This window comes from Nothoprocta perdicaria, unplaced genomic scaffold, assembly GCF_003342845.1.
Source record: "Nothoprocta perdicaria isolate Ctin4 unplaced genomic scaffold, notPer1 scaffold_2, whole genome shotgun sequence".
NCBI lineage: Eukaryota > Metazoa > Chordata > Aves > Tinamiformes > Tinamidae > Nothoprocta > Nothoprocta perdicaria.
In genome coordinates this window covers 8,527,991-8,544,735 of record NW_020455204.1, presented here as the reverse complement: position 1 = coordinate 8,544,735, position 16,745 = coordinate 8,527,991, and the positions used below count along the sequence as shown (strand labels likewise).

General features: G+C 42.0%; 1 protein-coding gene across 4 annotated transcripts in view; it reads left to right on the top strand.

Moving 5' to 3' along the window:
- Positions 1-16,745, top strand: part of LIMCH1 (LIM and calponin homology domains 1) — a 159,703-nt gene that overhangs the window by 139,860 nt on the left and 3,098 nt on the right. For 3 of the 4 annotated variants that reach the window (XM_026037419.1, XM_026037423.1, XM_026037422.1), the window contains 13 exons: positions 2,232-2,310; positions 3,462-3,634; positions 4,286-4,391; positions 6,218-6,246; positions 7,309-7,392; positions 9,074-9,166; positions 9,927-10,031; positions 10,449-10,585; positions 11,455-11,579; positions 12,988-13,111; positions 14,009-14,086; positions 15,132-15,240; positions 16,210-16,312. In XM_026037419.1, coding sequence (XP_025893204.1) covers positions 2,232-2,310; positions 3,462-3,634; positions 4,286-4,391; positions 6,218-6,246; positions 7,309-7,392; positions 9,074-9,166; positions 9,927-10,031; positions 10,449-10,585; positions 11,455-11,579; positions 12,988-13,111; positions 14,009-14,086; positions 15,132-15,240; positions 16,210-16,312 — 1,345 coding nt within the window. Of the gene's footprint in view, positions 1-2,231; positions 2,311-3,461; positions 3,635-4,285; positions 4,392-6,217; positions 6,247-7,308; positions 7,393-9,073; positions 9,167-9,926; positions 10,032-10,448; positions 10,586-11,454; positions 11,580-12,987; positions 13,112-14,008; positions 14,096-15,131; positions 15,241-16,209; positions 16,313-16,745 lie in introns of all 4 variants that reach the window. The other variant, XM_026037420.1, reaches the window with a different exon arrangement.

The following is a 16,745-nucleotide window of genomic DNA, read 5'->3' as shown; positions in this document are numbered from 1 at the left end:
TCATTAGGATATTGTGTCCAAAAAAAGTCTTAAAGGATAACCTGGAAAATAATGGTATGTATACAGTTCTAGTCACAGCACTTTCAAAGATGTCACATGATTTTTACATCTGACAAATTCTACTTACTGCAACCAATTTCATTCCTGAATGATTTTACAGCAATTCATCTGTATTTCTAACTTAGGTCTTTGAGTTTTCTATTCATTTTTTTCCTGGTTATAGATAGGGGTTTTTTGCCATATTTTCACTTGATCTTGCATGCAAGTGGTGTTAACTAATCTATATTTTGATTTAATTTGCATTAATAAATTTCTAGTTCAACTTCCTTTGGAGATTGGACTTCACTCAGTCCAATACTACTCCGTCTTGAAGTGGTGTTTGGTGTTTTCGGAGTTTCTTGTTACTACAGTTGCAGTGTTTTACAAGGAGAAGTTCAGTCACAGAAATAAGCAATGTGAATATTTCTGAATTGTGTGGTCTTAGTTAAAGAGGTATCTTGATTAGTATCCTACTTAATGGGATAAAAATCCTATCCACCACAAACCAGACTGCTTTATTTGCACACCAGGCAGAATTTGCTAGCACTGTAAATTCAGCTGTGCATGTCTTTCTGCTAAATGGATGCCTTGGCCAGGGAAGCACAAGTGATGCTCTGCCTTCTATTATGATTTGCTTGTAATTGCAAATAAAATCGCAATATTTAACTTTCAATTATTGCCTAAGGCTTCTAGAAAGTAAAGAGAGGAAGCTCACTTTAACTTGTAGGTAACTAGATACATGGAGTAATCTCCAAACTCTGCTCCAGGGTATGTGACATTTTTAGTTTCCAAGAGTTCACCAGACAGAGTCTTTGCAGCAGCCACTGACCTGGGGACAGAGCAATTAAATGATACTTAGGAGATGTGGATACTAGTTCGGCAGTAGAAAGGGAGCTGTATTGGTTATAGCAGCACAAAATTTGTTCTCAGAATGTCACACCACTGTGGCCAAAATACTAGAGAATATTACCTGGTATTATAAATAGTATTAGATATACTGGGAATGGGAGTTCCCCAGTGAAGCTCATTTAATTTTTTTTTTGTAAATGACTTACTAATCAGTTTTATATTTTTAGCTTTATGTTGTTAGCATATAATTAGCTATAGCTCAGCAGAGAAGGGAAGAAAAGTCAAGTCTCATGAGCAGGAATAGAGCTTCTGCATGACTTCTCTGTGTCATCTCCAAAAAAAAGTTTTTTGTTTTTTTTTTTACTAGGTAGTTCTTTTGCTCTTTTTAATCGTTTTACTCATCTTTGGAAGTGCTTCTATAAATAGCACGTATATCTATGCATGGCTCAGCCTCCATACTTGACACAAGTAAGCTGATCTGGTGTCTACCCTTATGCAGGATAGCTACACACTGCAGCACCTGTTATAATTCGAGGTGATAAATTTGCATGAGCTCCAAACTTCTGCTGTGCTTCTTAAATCTCCTGAGAAACTCATGTGGCTGTTCTCACCCCACAACTCCCAACTACCACTGCCGCATGGCACCTTACTTCCCTGGGTGGATATAATGGGGTCCATCATTTTTTTCTACAATATAGCTTAAGCATTTTGTTTTAAATTCAAGCTGAATTTCTTTTTTGGGGAAGTTTTTCAGGTGGAACTGTTACATTCTGGGAGCGAAGAAATTCCATTGCTTTACTCAACTAAAGAATATTATAATATTGATGATAATAATAATAATGGAAAGTTAATTTAATTGGAAGGGTTATGCTTTGGAACAGTTGGTGGAGTTGTCAGGCTGTTGCCGTTTGCTTTTCTAGTTTTAAAACCTTAGAAACCTTTTAAAACCTTTTAGAATCACTTCTAAAATCTTATAAAGTGCTATGTATTCACCAATACAATAATTATGTTATTCTGGTAGAGAGAGAACAAGAGGTGAAATGTATGTTTATCTTCAGCTAACACAGATCAAAATATCCTACTATTTTTGAAAATTTGTGTGTGCTATTCCCAAACAACTGTGTAACGGGTGTTGATGAACCTTTAGGGAAGGACATTAAAGCTCAGTAACTCCATGCCAGAGTTGCACATACTTCCCAGGTCTCTGCTCCCTACTCAGCTCAATCCTACACGTTTTTGTTCGAGTACAGTATAACAAAGCAGCAAGCACTGCCATAAAGAATTGACAGCTACTTTTGTTTCCATTGTAGTTGTCATGTTCTCAACCGTGTCATTCTCTGCAGGCCTCTTCAGTGGAAGAAGACACACCAGGGGCTGGCTCTGGAAGTGCAGGACCTGTGAGCCTGGTGTGCGCTTCCCCAGGTGAGTTGTTGCTGGCCAGGGCTTGTCCTTGACCCTGCCCTTACCCTTGTTGTTGTCCTTGTCCTTGCCCTTGTCTTTGTCTTTATCCCGGCCCTTGCCCTTGCTTCTGCCCTTGTCAATGGGCAAGGAAGGTTAAGGGCCACTCTGCAGCTGGAGCAAAATTCGTGCATCCTCAGCGGCACCCAGAGGGTTTGTTAGGAAATGCAGAGTGTGTCTAAAATGCCAAGCTTAACGGCACGCGGCTTTGCTTGCACATCGTCTGCTTGCTGCTTGTGTGTAGCAATAGCTGCTGCATCCAGAAAGCAGTCAGGGCTGTCACTCAGTAACACCCTGCACTTAGCATAATTTTTTTCCCAAGATGCTAAAGAATGAAATACTTAAGTCCTCTGCACAGGGGCTTTGCCATTGGGAGTGGATTAAGTCAATAATACTGTGCACACTCTTGATTTTCCACGGTAAAAGCTTTAATGGGGAAGGCAGGAGCCCAAATCAGGGGAAAGCAATTTGCTTGTATCTTTCTCTCTCACATTTGAGGCTACTTTCCCCAATAGCATGCATTTCATCTACCATATAGTATCATACTATACTATCATTCTTATTTTTTTATTGTTGGTGTTATATATGTGTTTTCAAATGGGTCTGTCATAGTTTATTGTGGTATAGGTATTTAAAAGGCAAAAGCTGAAGCAGATTTTTACATGAAATCTTGTCCTGTAAATATTAAGTATATTGCACTGCTCATCAAGCATGAAATTACTTAAGCAATTAAGATTTGCCATCAATTTAATATAGTACCAACACCCCATGAGTAGAAACACAGCCAGCCTCTTCTTGAGGTGCTGCAAGTCTCAAAAGCACTTGGACTGGGGCTGACTCGAATACTTTGGGGGCTCACAGATGGAAACAGACCAGCCTTTCAGATAGATAAATCATTGTATAGCAGCACAGAGGTTAACAATCTTGAATTGCACCTGGCAGGTAATATAGAAGTCTTGGCTTCTCTGAGATTAATTTTGCCTATGTTGAAATGGTATTTTTAAAAACATCTAGTTGATGAGCTTATGGTATATCCAGTAAGAAAACAGATTGTAAGAAATAGGAAGTTTATTCGAAAAAAAATCTTAACTTTGCCTCATGTATGTGTGGATTAGTTTCAGATCAGAAGCAGTTTGAGTCAACTGCAGCTTGTGCCAGCCCTATCGTGACCACCTTAGAGTTACCCGCCAGCCCTATCCCTTTGGAAGAAGCTGCTTCCAGTGAGAAGGATGTGAAGAAACCTGAAAAGGAACCACAGGAGGAGACCCAGCTCCCTGCTGCGCAGGAGGTGCGTCAGGGCCAGGAGGAGAAACAAAACCAAACAGAGGAAGAAAGTGCTCACAGGCAGATGTTCATTGCACAGGCCATTGGTTGGTGTTTTGCTCTGCCATGTCACTTCAGAGGTTCATTTAAAACAACCTTCTAGTGAGTGACCCCACAGGGTGGTTTCTGTGCAGAATCAGCTTGGAGAAGTGCCCTGCAAAGAGAGCCGCCAGGTCTGCTTGTAGAATCCAAATGTGGAAACTGTCAGGAGCAGCAAAGGGAACTTAGCTGCAAACTCCTGTCCCTCTAGATTTGAGGAAAGCAGAGTGTCCAGGGAGCGTAAACAGAGGAGTGTGCAGCTGGCAGGTGATGCCAGAGCTAACAGCTAACCAGCTGTGACAGTCCTGCTCTGTCAGGTACATTAGGGTCTTGGTCCTGGGTCACGATTGCCTTTGGTGTGCAGAACATGATGAATATTTCAAGCAAGACAAAAATGGCAGTTATTTCCAGGACCTCAATATTGCAACTCCACATTATGATTCAGGAGGTTGTTAATCATTGCTTCGTAATTATTGATAACGTTGATTCAGAAAATAAGTTTAAAGGGCTCAAGCTGGCCTTTGATTGTACTTGCTGATCTTTATATGCTGTTGTCTGATCTCAAATATCCAAACAGGTAATGAAGCCAAAAGCCCTGGAGCCAGAGGGGAGTGTAGTACTCCCCTTTTTAAAGAAACTACCTGAGACCAGCCAAGTTTCTCTGCACAATTCTGATCTACAAGGTGAGCAAAAAGGGAATGTGGGAGCTGTGGAGAACGCAGCTGAACGATACTGCATAACTTACACGTGGTATTCTGGGAGTGGTCACTTAATCAGTGACTTGAAGGTTTTGCAGATAGTTCATGTCCAGTTGCATCTAGTAGGGTGTTTGTGATGGAAGAAAACTCTTCTTGTTGTTCCCCGTAAACACAAGAGCAGAATTGTGACTCAAAGGAGGCACACCAGAAGGATGCTATCTTGTACATAGCTAGCTGAAGATTATCTGCTACGTTAATGAGTGTTATAATTTAATACTGCTGTTACCTGCAGAAAGTGGTGGGGCAATTGGTTTTATCTGGTAATAAGAACATCTGGGGATAAATTCTGCATGCAGAATGTTCATGAATGGCTCATTTTTATAGATAACTATGCATACATGGCTACAGCTCTCAATTTGATCCATGTACATCAAAACTTCTTGTAAAAATGAGTATTTTTTACCCTCATGGCAAAGTTATGCATAAGACAAATAATGTGTAGTAGGGGTATTTTGCATAGCTTTTAGAGATGCATATGTGTAGGTATTGTTTAACAAAGAGAGAGAGAGAGAGGAATTAACTAAAGCTTTGTTCCCCAATAGCTTGTTTGATTGCTGGCTGGGGAATTGGTAATATCATTATTCTCCCAGTGCTTTCAAGATGAACTAAGGGTGATGGGGGCAAAACAGGACTATGTGAAAAGGAATGGCTGTCTCACTTGCATTAAGCCAGGAGATGCTTTGCACACAAGCAGCTGCTTTGTGTGAAGCGCAAATCGCCCCAAGCAGCCAGTAACGGAGGGCAGGCGCTGCTTGGCTTTCCTGAGCGACGCCGAAACGCTTGGCTGCTCTCTAGCGTCGACAGCATGGAAAGGGTCGTGGGGTCCCCCAAACGCGCATCTCCAAGAGAAGAGCGGCACGCGTGGGCTTGGCCGACCTTGATGGGACCTTGCCGTGCCAGAGCCCTCCTGCAGGACGAAATGCCCTGTTGCCAGAGCGGCCTGCGAGCGGGGGAAGGCGTCGCGGCCTGGCGCTGGCGCTGGCGCTGACGGCGGCCTGTCTCTTGTCTTGTGTGTGTGCCTCCCGCAGAGCCGCCCCGCGGGGCCGCGCTGGCGCTGCGCCTGCGCAACTGCTGGCGCCGCTCGCAGTTCTTCTCGCGGCCAGGTAACGGGGCCGCCCGGCGGGGCGGGAGGGTGCGGGGACCCGCTGGCCCAGCGAGTGGCTGCTCCTGCGGCACGGTGCGCTGCGCCAGGGGCTCGTGGGCCCCGCGCTGCCCCAGCGCCCTGGGGTCGGGCACCCACGCCAAACCATTCGCCTGTGAATTGCCAGTGCTCGCAATCCGCTTCATTCGAAGCCTCTCCAAAGGACAAAAAAAAAAAAAGCAGCTCTTTGCAACTGTGCCTCTTGAGCAGCGCGCTCCGCTCCTGCCTTTGCTCTGCTTTTTCCTTCCTTGCACTGAAGCGCGAAGGGAAAAGCAAGTGACACTAGATAGTGCTCCGCGCACCAGCACCGCTGGTGGCTGCGGCCACAAGTAGCTGGCATTAGATGTGGCGTTAGCTAGTGGTCGAGTAGAACCTCCTCTTAGTTGATATTGCTCCTCCATAGCCAGATCAAACATACTTCTGTTGGTGAAGGGTGTAACCTAGTTCTCTGGTTTATTTGCTTGCAATTTGTTGTTGCATTTGGTTGTGGGAGCAAATACAAAACTAACATGAAGCTTTTTTTTATACAGATACAGTTTAGCTTTAGCTGCAGGCTAAGCCCATTTTGCTGTTTTGCTATATTAACTTTTTTTTCCTATTCTGTCCATAGCTGATTCTGATAGTGGTGACAAATCAAATGTGAGTAGCTGCTTTGCATTATTGTTTGATTTAGAGATATGTGTTGTAACAAAAGTGAAATTTGTGTGAAATTGTCTTGCAATATCCCCAGAATATATCCCTTGTCATGATATGTCATGAAATGAGAGAGCAAAAAAAGTACAATCCAAACCGACTTTAGAAAAATGATTATGGAGAATATTCCATATTATGTCTGGTCTTCTCTGTTAGACATGATATGAACCAGGAATTTATGTCTTCTTCTCTTACCCAGGGGGAATGCTGGCTACACAGTACTAGACTGTAGGAATTCTAGTAATATAGCGCTGGATTGTGGGAACCACTTAATTCTAGAGCTTATAAATCTGGAAATAATATGCAACCCTGAGTTATCCCTTCTACTCTATGTGCATAGAAATTAGGAAATGCTACAATTTTACTATTTCCCAGGAAATGTAATCCAAAGTGATACATTAAAGTCCGCATGTTTCATATTGGCTTTGCTGTGTAAAAATAGAATGGCTTCTTATTTGACTCTAATGTGACCCGTAGTAGAAAGTAGTATGACATAAAGCATCTAAAACTACCTTTGATTCTGAAGGGTGTCACATAATGGGATCCTGATCTGATTGAGGCCTGGGATGTTATTACATTCTGGGCAAAAAAATAAAAACAAGGCTGTTAGATGTGCTGGCAGACATGAAATGAAAGGATATATTTTACAATTATAAGTTACTTTGCATGGTGTATAGAAAATTATACAGAGGAAAAATAATGTTTTTCTTTAAGTCTGTGTACCCACAGGTGACTCTGTTCAGCTGTTAGAGCTTTCCTTCAGATCATCTCTTTTTTCCCTCCACTTGAAGCTTCCCAAGCTTCTCATTGCAAACCAAGCAATTTTTTTTTTCTCATCTGGATATCTGTGGGCCATCCCAGTCAGTGAAACTAAAAATATTCCTTATTATCATTACCCAGTTCAGAATTCCCTGTTTTAACATTACCACTAGGAGCAGGCTAGATTTCTGTGAGAGCCTTGTCAAGTATCATATTCAAATCTAACAGCTTCATTTTGCTTCACTCAAGCGTTTCAATTTCTGGTCCTGGGATCCAGAAGAAGAGCGAAAGCGACAGGAAAGGTGGCAACATGAGCAAGAACGCTTGCTTCAGGTAAGGAAGCACCTAGATTTCTTCCCCCTTGGAGTTTGTTTTCCAGTTAAATTGCCGCTTTAGGCAAAAATTGAGTATTTGGGATCAGTTTCATTTTTATCTTTTACCCACCTTTCAAACTCCAGTGCTTCATCTGAATTGAATAATTGTTTGACAAGAAAGTGAAAATTCTTTTAATTTCTTATTTATCATATGGCATTAAGAGTTCTACAAAGCTGTCACACACCCCAATACTGCCAAAAGCAGTACTTGCAAAACCACTTAAACCTTGCTACACTGAAATGGATGTTGTCTACCTTGACTTCAGCAAGGCTTTTGACACTGTCCCCTGTAACATCCTCATTGGCAAGCTCAGAACTTGTTGGGTAGATGAGTGGACAGTAAAGTTAGTTGAAAAGTGGCTGAATGGCAGAGCTTCAAGGGTTGTGATCAGTGGCACAGTGTCTAGTTGGAGGCCTGTAGCTGGTGGTGTCAAAACTGGGAGAAGTGACTGATGTTTCGTAGGGCTGTGCTGCCATTTAGGAGGAGGAAAGGAAGCTCCTGAGGTTCAACAAAGGCAAGTGCAGAGTTCTGCATCTGGGGATGAATAACCCCAGGCACCAGTACAGGCTGGGGAATGACCTGCAGGAGAGTAGCTCTGTGGAGAAGGACCTCGTGGGCAACAAGTTGACCATGAGCCAGCGATGTGCCTGTGTGGGCCAGAGGGCAAATGGATTTTCTCCTGGGGTGCATCAGGAGGAGTGTTGCCAGCAGGTCGAGGACAGTGATTCTGTTGCTCTACTCAGCCCTGGCGAGGCCACGTCTGGAGTGTTGGGTCCCGTTCTGGGCTCCCCACTACAGGAGGGGCACAGAACTACTGGAGAGAGTACAACATGGAGCAGTAGAGATGACTGTGGGACTGGAACATCTGTCCTTTGAAGAGAGGCTGAGCTGGGCCTGTTCAGCCTGGAGAAGAGAAGGCTGAGGGGAGATCTTATGAATGTGTGTAAGTACCCTAAGGGAGGATGTCAAAAGGACTGGGCCACTCTTTTCTTTGGTGGCCAGTGATAGGAGTAGGCACAGACTGAAGCACAGGAAGTTCCAGCTGAATATGAGGAAAAACTTCTTGACTGTGAGGGTGGCAGAGCACTGGAACAGGTTGCCCAGAGAGGTTGTGGAGTCTCCTTTTCTGACAATATTCAACCCCCCTCTGGACACCTTCCTCTGCAAGGTGCTCTAGGTGACCTTGTTTGTGCAAGAGGGTTGGACTAGTTGATCTCCAAAGGTGCCTTCCAACCTTAATGAATCTGTGATTCTGTAAAATGTTTAATGTAAAGTCCATGCTTAAGTGCTTTGAGATAAGAGTTTTTATAACTCTTAATTCTGTATGATAAGTAACAAATTATTGAGATGAATAAATTTAATTTCACATCATGCATTTAAAATTTTCTTCTAAGAAATTAATCTTCTAGCACATTAAAAGTTTTAAGTGTTTTGAATGTGTTACATACAAATGCAGAAGATAAGAGGAAAGAAGAAAAACAGCTTTTTAGATACCCAGGAATGTTTCAAATGTTTGTGTTTCATCCCTGTTTCTGATTAATCCATGTGTAGCAAGTTTATTTGCCGTGGGAAGGTATTACAAATTTTGCTCCTTTGATACAGAGTTTTTTGAATTGCTGTGTATTTATGTCCTGTCTAGGAGAAGTACCAGAGGGAGCAGGACAAGCTGAAAGAGGAATGGGAGAAGGCACAAAAAGAAGTTGAAGAGGAGGAACGTAGATACTATGAGGAGGTATAATGCTCAAAAAAGAAGATTGTTTAGGAGAGTCTTCTTTTAGGTTTAAGTGCTGTAAAGTTTAATTACTGTTAAAGAAAAGAAAATCCAAACCTGAACTGATTATTAAAAGGAATGAAATATCAAGAGCATTTTTTTCTTAAATACTTCCATAAAGACTGAAAAAAATATTTAAATACTTAAACAGGGATCCTCAGAGTCTCTGCATACATGGTGGTGCATGATTGCCCTACTGGTTTGGGTAAATACTTGGCATTGCACCTGGGCACACTCAGAATTTCCCATTTGGATAAATCCTCAGAATTGCATCTGGGCACACTCAGAGTTTCCCATTTGGATAAATCCTTGGGATTGCATCTGGGCACACTCAGAGTTTCCTGTTGGTGAGAGCCTCCTGTGTTCCTGCATCCATTCCTTGTATATGCAAGCAACGGAACACGGTGAAGCTCAGGAGGAAAATGCTGTCTGCCTTGGCTTGAACATGTTGATATTTTTAGACTAGACTCATGTGACCAAAAAATTTCACCAGAAATGTTCAAAGTTTGCTCAAAGCAAATTTTTTTTAAAAAATGAAATGATTCTTTTTCCAAAAGACGAAGCTCTTATTATTACTCTTGGTATCCAGCTCCTTCCCTAGCTCCCTAGATGCGAATAAGAACAAACCAAATTTTGTGTTACTTTGTGCTACTACTTTTTAAGTTCATAGTTCACATTCTGTGCTTTTAATGCCCTGCTCTCTCCTTATCCTTTTTTTTAGGAACGTAAGATAATTGAAGATACGGTGGTTCCATTCATTGTGTCTTCAAACTCTGCTGAATTCCTCTCCTCCTCTTCATCTGCTACTGAAGGAAGCAAGACAGTGGTGAGTTTCTTGTGGAGTGTGTAGGCAATGGTGGCAAATGCATATAGCACAACTTTGGAAGCAGCATTGGTGTTGTCATTTGGGAATTTCCAAAGCACATAGTACCCAGTCCTCAGTCTGCTGTCTGCAAAGTCATTGGCATTTCTCATGGCAATGGGCAGAGATCCCTCACAAAGAAGTCTCCATAAGACCTATGGGAGAGTATTTAGCCTCTCAAAGTCGTTCAAAGATTTCTACCAAACATGTGTAGTGGGAAGTTTTATTTTGTTGTCCTGCACTGACTCATAATTGGTCAATGTAACAAGATGTTCTTTATAGTCATAAAGGATATCAACACAGTGCATCTAGGGGCAGCCTGTGCTTTGTGCTGGTGCTGAGATTGAGGAGCACCTTGTTCCCACCCTTGCTGTCTTCTAGAACTCCACTGATTCCAACAATTCTCCAGAGGAAGGCAAACAACAAGAAGCTACAAGGCAGAAAAAAATGCTTTGGGAGCAGGACAGTATGCCATCTCTGAAAAGCAAAGAAAATGAACTCCAGCAAGAAAAGAATAGGTATGGATCAAGCCTGAGTGTGTCTGCAATGTGTAGCTTTGTGTTCTGCAGAGCTGTGGGAGTCACATCTGCCCTTGACTGTCGCTGGAGCATCAGCATCTTACCATGTGGCTGTGATAGCTGTTCTGCATCACAAGGTGCTGGTTTCAGTGGTACCACAGTTAATGGAGAAGGATATAAAATGCAATCTAAGTTTATCTTCTCATTTCCTTGGCATGGTTATAGATGTAATATATATTCACTTGCGGCAGACAAAGATAGTGCTGGTTTACCCATATTTACATGCCTTGTAAGCATGGGGATTTGCTGAGAGGCTGTTTTATTAATCACACCTGATTTAGATCCTGTGCATTAGATAGCTTGGGCATTTCAGTATGGCTGAATAATTTTTTATACCAATTTTCCAAAGTTTTTAGTTGAATAAAAGAGTGGGAAATATTTTCATGCAGTTAGGATCTTTGAGAAGTTGCCTAGCTATTTTAAGAGCTCCATACCCAAACTTGCCAGATGGTCTTCAAAGCTCTGGTCTTTGCAAAACTGATAATCACAGCTTTCACAAGGAGAAGCAGCATCTGACGAGGCCAAATACTCTATAGAAAACACTGGGTAAAAAAAGCTATTTCTATGTCAAATAAACTGTTTTATACAAATCCAGAATGATCTTTAATGCAGGAATATCTCAATGCATGAATGAAGCAGGAAGACTCGGCAAGTTTAGCATATTGTCCATATTGGTTTAGCATTGCAATCCAGTTTAAAAACTGTTGATGTTGACATAATGAACTTTTATTCAAAAGTGTGATTTTGACATCGTATTCCATTTTGAATTTTTTCCTGTGCTTATTTATACAATTACTGGCTCCTTTCAGCAGTGTAAATAAAGTGCTCTCAGGACATCCAGAGACAGGTATCCTGAAAGGAAGTGAGCAGGAGCACCAGCTGCCTGTGCCGGAACGCCACTCATCTGCCCGGCTAAATCTACCACTAACTCAGGGTAAGAGTCAAAACTCTTCACACACAGGTATTATTTTCTCCTACAGAAATCTTGCAGATATTTAGTGACTGCTTGGGAACTCAGACGCTTTGGAAATTAACAGCAGGACTTGAATGACTCACAATCCAAATATATTTTCTGATAAAAATATATGTTCAGTTGAATTTTAAGTCTTTCTTCTTTGACTTAAAAATGGTTTTTTTTTTAGCTCTAGTTAGAAATCTTGTTAATAAACCTGTATGCTAACCATAATAATTTTAAAGTTATGTTATGTAATCTTTTATTTATATATGTATAATCTTATAAATGTGTGTATGTGTTTGTGCACATATACATACATATACGATTTATCTTGATACGGAGAGCAGATTTACAAAGCTCATTTCATTTGTGATAACTGACTAGATTCATTAACTCAATTTCTACGTATAATAACATCTACCTGTGATGTGTAACCATTTTAAATTGAACCTAAAGAGCCTCCTGTCTCAGTTTTGCCTTTAGAAATGTCTGACAGCATTTAAGAGTAATAGCTCATTTTAAGCTCTCATAAATATTGCTGTTCTTTGCATGCAAGCACATCCCCAAAGCACTGTTTTCAGTGGATGACCATCCAAAACAAGTAAAATTGTTTTCTGGGTGACATCTAAAAGAGGTGACCTGCCCTTGGTAGGCTTGCTAGAAGTTTTCTTCTCCCCTAACACACCAGGTTGGAGCACTGAAGGGCAAGACCATTCCAGGCCAGCGAGCCACGAGATTTGTCTGGCAGGATGTTTGCTGCTCCCCCCGTCCTGTCCTAGAGATGGGTGTCCTGCTTACCTGGGTGTCACAATTGGTCACACGTTGCTGAGAGGTCATTTCTGTCCCTGAGCTTTGTGCACTCGGGTGAAACACAAAGGGAAATTGCAAGAGAAGGCAGTTTATTAATAGGCTTATGGAGAAGAGTGGGTCTGCTTCATTTCTATTAAGTCATGAGACATTTGGATCTCTTTGACACTTGTTCCTTACTACAGAAATACTTTGTTTCCTCAAAAGCTACTCAAGGATAGCTGTTTCCTGAGTCTTCTTTGGCCTTCTCCAGAAACTGAGACCCTGCAGCCATGCAGGTGATGGAGATGTGAGGGTGAAACTGTATGAGTTTCTCCTGCCGAGGCCTACTGGAGCAGCAGAACCTCTCTCTGACTTCCCAGGGCTTCTCCAAGAACTTCTCTCTGAGTCCCAGCACTTTGAGTGGGGGGCCAGTTACCCAAGGAGAGAACTGGGCATATACAGGTGCAGCACATACTGGTGCCACACAATGGCAGGACTAATGGCTCCTGGCATTCTCCTTGCCTGACATGAGTTGTAAAGATCACCTTGGCCTATTTCTGCCTTCCACATTGTGCTTTTGCCCCCACTCTTGTTTCAGAGGTCTCGTGGAGCCAGCAGGCACTGACCAAGCCGTCCCCGCAGCGCGCGGATGACACGAGGCTGAGGACGTCCCCCACTCAGGGTGTGGGTCCCCAGGCGAACTCCACGGGGGAGAAAAGGAGGTGAGAATGCAAAGTGAAGACTACTGCAAAGCTTGAGATGTCCTGCTACCTCTGTCCTCCCTCTCTCTTCTTCTTTGCTTTATATTTTGGGTAATCATTGCTAAAGGGTGATGCCAGTTCTTTTAGTAAACAGGAGAGGGCATTTGCCTAATATTTGCACAGAGCATATCTATGTAATGAGAAAGGAACGTCTATTTTCATTAACATATGTGTGAACAGTCTCCTGCAAAGTTTGTGCCTCTCTTTGAGGCTTGTATCTAGTCAAAACTAATGTAGATTGAATTCTGGTTACCTTCTCCTTGTAACAAGCTACTTTGGTATGTTTGAGAAAATTGTTATGTGATCTGTAAACAGCTGTAAGCAGTGAGAGGTTGAATCAATCCTGTCATTTGTGATGAGATAAAACTATACATATTTTTCTAAGGCATAATGTATACAACTGGGAATAAGGCAGTCTTCTGTGTTGATAGTTTGTTCTTACTCAGTTAAGGGTACACACAGTCAGTCAGCTACCCCAGCTCTGCTCTATCTGTGTGTTTCTGTGCACACTCCCTTGGCAGAGTAGAGGTCTTTTGCCTTGGCTTAACTCTCCCTCATTGCCCTGTGAGACCGGCTGTACCCGTAGGTAGCCAGGAGCTTTCTCAGGGATGATCTGCACAAGAGATATCTTTATGAAACAGTACTAAGCAATCACAACTCTGGATCGAAAAAACACATGCGTCTGTTTTTTATTCTATCAAAATATCAGCGAGCAGCTAATTAATAAGTTGTTTTGGTGTTAAGTGAGGTCTTTAGAGCTGGAAATTTTGAGACCTATCAGCCGGAATTTCTCAATACAAAACCACTGGTTTTATTTGCTTTAGCTGTTGCAAATTATTTTTATTTCCTGCATTTCAGGGCAGCCTGTCATGAGAATTTCCGCCCTGGGCCATCATCTCCCTGTTCTCCTGCTGCTCCAAGCTACTCACCCAACAGGTACAAAAGGTCAATGAGGAACTTTACAAACTGAATACATCTCAGAGTCACTGGTGAAATGCTGCAGCGTAAATCACATTGATATTATGTGAATGCACTATTAATACCTGTTAATGTTGCAATGTATAAATTAAACACACATAAAACGCAGTGCTCCCTCTCCCATTCTTCCTGCCTACTTCAGCAGTGAGCACTATTGTGCTGTAAAATAGCACAGTTCAGAAAGCAGCTGCAGAACTCTGCTTGGTCATTGAAATCTCACAGGGGTAGCGCAAGCCCCAGTTAAATTAAGCAGTTAAGCATGAGCTTAAAGCACTTAGGCCAAAGGATGATGTCTTTGTCGCTCGCTGTGAATACTTACACGAGTAACTAACAGTTCACAGTGTGAATACTTACATGAGTAAGAGATGTTCTGTTGGCACTGCCACCTTGGCACAGACTATAGAAAACTGTTAGAAATGCCTATGCACCATAGGATTTGCCCACTGGAAAGTTTAATTGCATAGCAGTTGCATCTATGTGTGTGCTAGACATACAGTACATCCTGCATAGAACTGGAATAGATGGCAAGTGTGTTCTTGACTGCAAATTCCTCTAACCTTCTGCTCTCCCCATACAAAGTCAGTTATGATTCACTGGGAGAAAACTTAGGACTTCAGACATTCTCAGGTGAGAGCTGCATTCCCACCTTCTGCCTTGCACCATGCAAACATTCTTGCAAACAAATTGAAATAAAAAGCCCAGGACAATAATCTGATCTTTCTAAGCTTCAATTGTCCATGCTTTTAGAAAGAGATTGTTAAATTCTTCATTTAAAGCCCTGTGTTTCAAACATTCCAGCAAGAAGAGTTCTTGGTCACTTGGTTCATGTGAATATCTAGTTTGACTGATACGTTATTCACAGGTTCTGAGTAATCCCCAGGGCCTGTTCACTTCCCTCCAGTGCTCCTTACTCCCAGCATGTTCCTGTCCATGATCCCATGTAAACATTTGGTTGCACTTTAGGATAAGTTGCCGTAAGTTTTCTTGACGTTTTGTCTCCTAGGTCTGTCAGTGGGAAGAAGCTTTGTTCCACCTGTGGTCTTCCCCTTGGAAAAGGAGCTGCCATGATTATCGAAACACTCGGTCTTTACTTCCACATTCAGTGCTTCAGGGTAAGTCTTTTCCTGTGGGCACTTAAGGAAAAATCTGAAGTCAGAGCACAGCATGAGCAGCTTGAGACCTTGATGGTCTCCTGCTATTGATGGATAAGGAGAGAAGCAAGTGTCTGGCATTTGCTATGCAAGTTTATTATTTGTATAGAGTTGCAAGCCTCATTATTTGCAGAGAAGTGCAAATAATATGACTATTTAAAAAAAAAAAAAAAAAAAAACAGATATACTAGCTGGACCAAAACCTGTGGCTATAATAAGGAACGTCGTCTTCCTAACTTACAGAGATCTGAGGCATAGTAAAAATTCCCAGTTATACTTGCAGTTCTCCAAATTATAGAATTGGTTATCCTATGGTTTTCTCAAAACCCTTATTAGACCCAAAGGCTCCTCCTCCATTTTTCATCTCACCTATGGTCCAACTCAGAAAGCTTTAGCTAAGTAATGTCTTCCTTTTTTTTTTTATTCTTATATTCTGAAAATGTTCTCAGCATTTTTGATATCTTCAAAGATGTGTCTTTTTACTTTCACTGAAGCTACAAACTATGTCATGATTGTTCTTGAGTGTGTCCATCAGGAAACAACAAAATCTGGTGTTTGCTAGAGAATTCAGAAAGTACCTTTTTTCATTAACTCTGAGCCGACTGGTAACTAGACATTCTTGTAGCCATTTTCAAGTTTGGACATTTGCCCAAACTAAACCTCTGGCCTTTTTAAGCTTTCCTTAGCACAGATGTGCTGACTGTAGAATAAAAACCAGTAGACTTCACTCATGTGTGATTGGAAACCACTGAAATCCAGCACGAAATGCTATTTGTTCTTAAAAGCTTTTCATTGCCTTGCAGCATTCCAGATTTTGCTTGTTTTTCTCACTATTCTAATGCTACTGAACCAAGAGTCAGAACTTTTGGGGGGATTGTGGCAAATATCAGAGCCTGCTCTCTCTTACTTTTTCTGTTCTTCTCCTGGCAGTGTGGCATTTGCAAGGGACAGCTGGGAGATGCAGCAAGTGGGACAGATGTCAGGATTAGAAACGGTCTTTTGAATTGCAATGATTGTTATATCCGATCCAGAAGTAAGTACCCAATCCTGTCCTAAAAAGCTGCGTATTTTGTTCTGATTTCACAGAAAACTCAAACAATTTTGTCGTCGTGATTTTAACAGCAGGGAGCTTTTTCCTCCTGGAAGAAGTATATTCTCCAAAGTATGTTCTCCTTTGTGCATTTTAGAGGTTTTGCCACTGCTCCCCTCTCCATCCCCTTTCAGCTTGGCCTGACATCACCAGTGTGATGAGATGGACAGTGCAGACACTGTCGTTCTGCTTTGTGAAAAAGAGGAAGGCGCAGGGAGGGAGGGAGGGAGGAAGGAAAGAAAGAAAGAGAGAAGGAAGGAGAGAGGAAGAAATAGAGAGGAAGCAGGAGAGAAAGAAAGAAGGAGAGAAAGAAGGAGAGAAGCGGGGAGAGAGAGAGAGAGAGAGAGAGAGAGAGAGAGAGAGAGAGAGAGAGAGA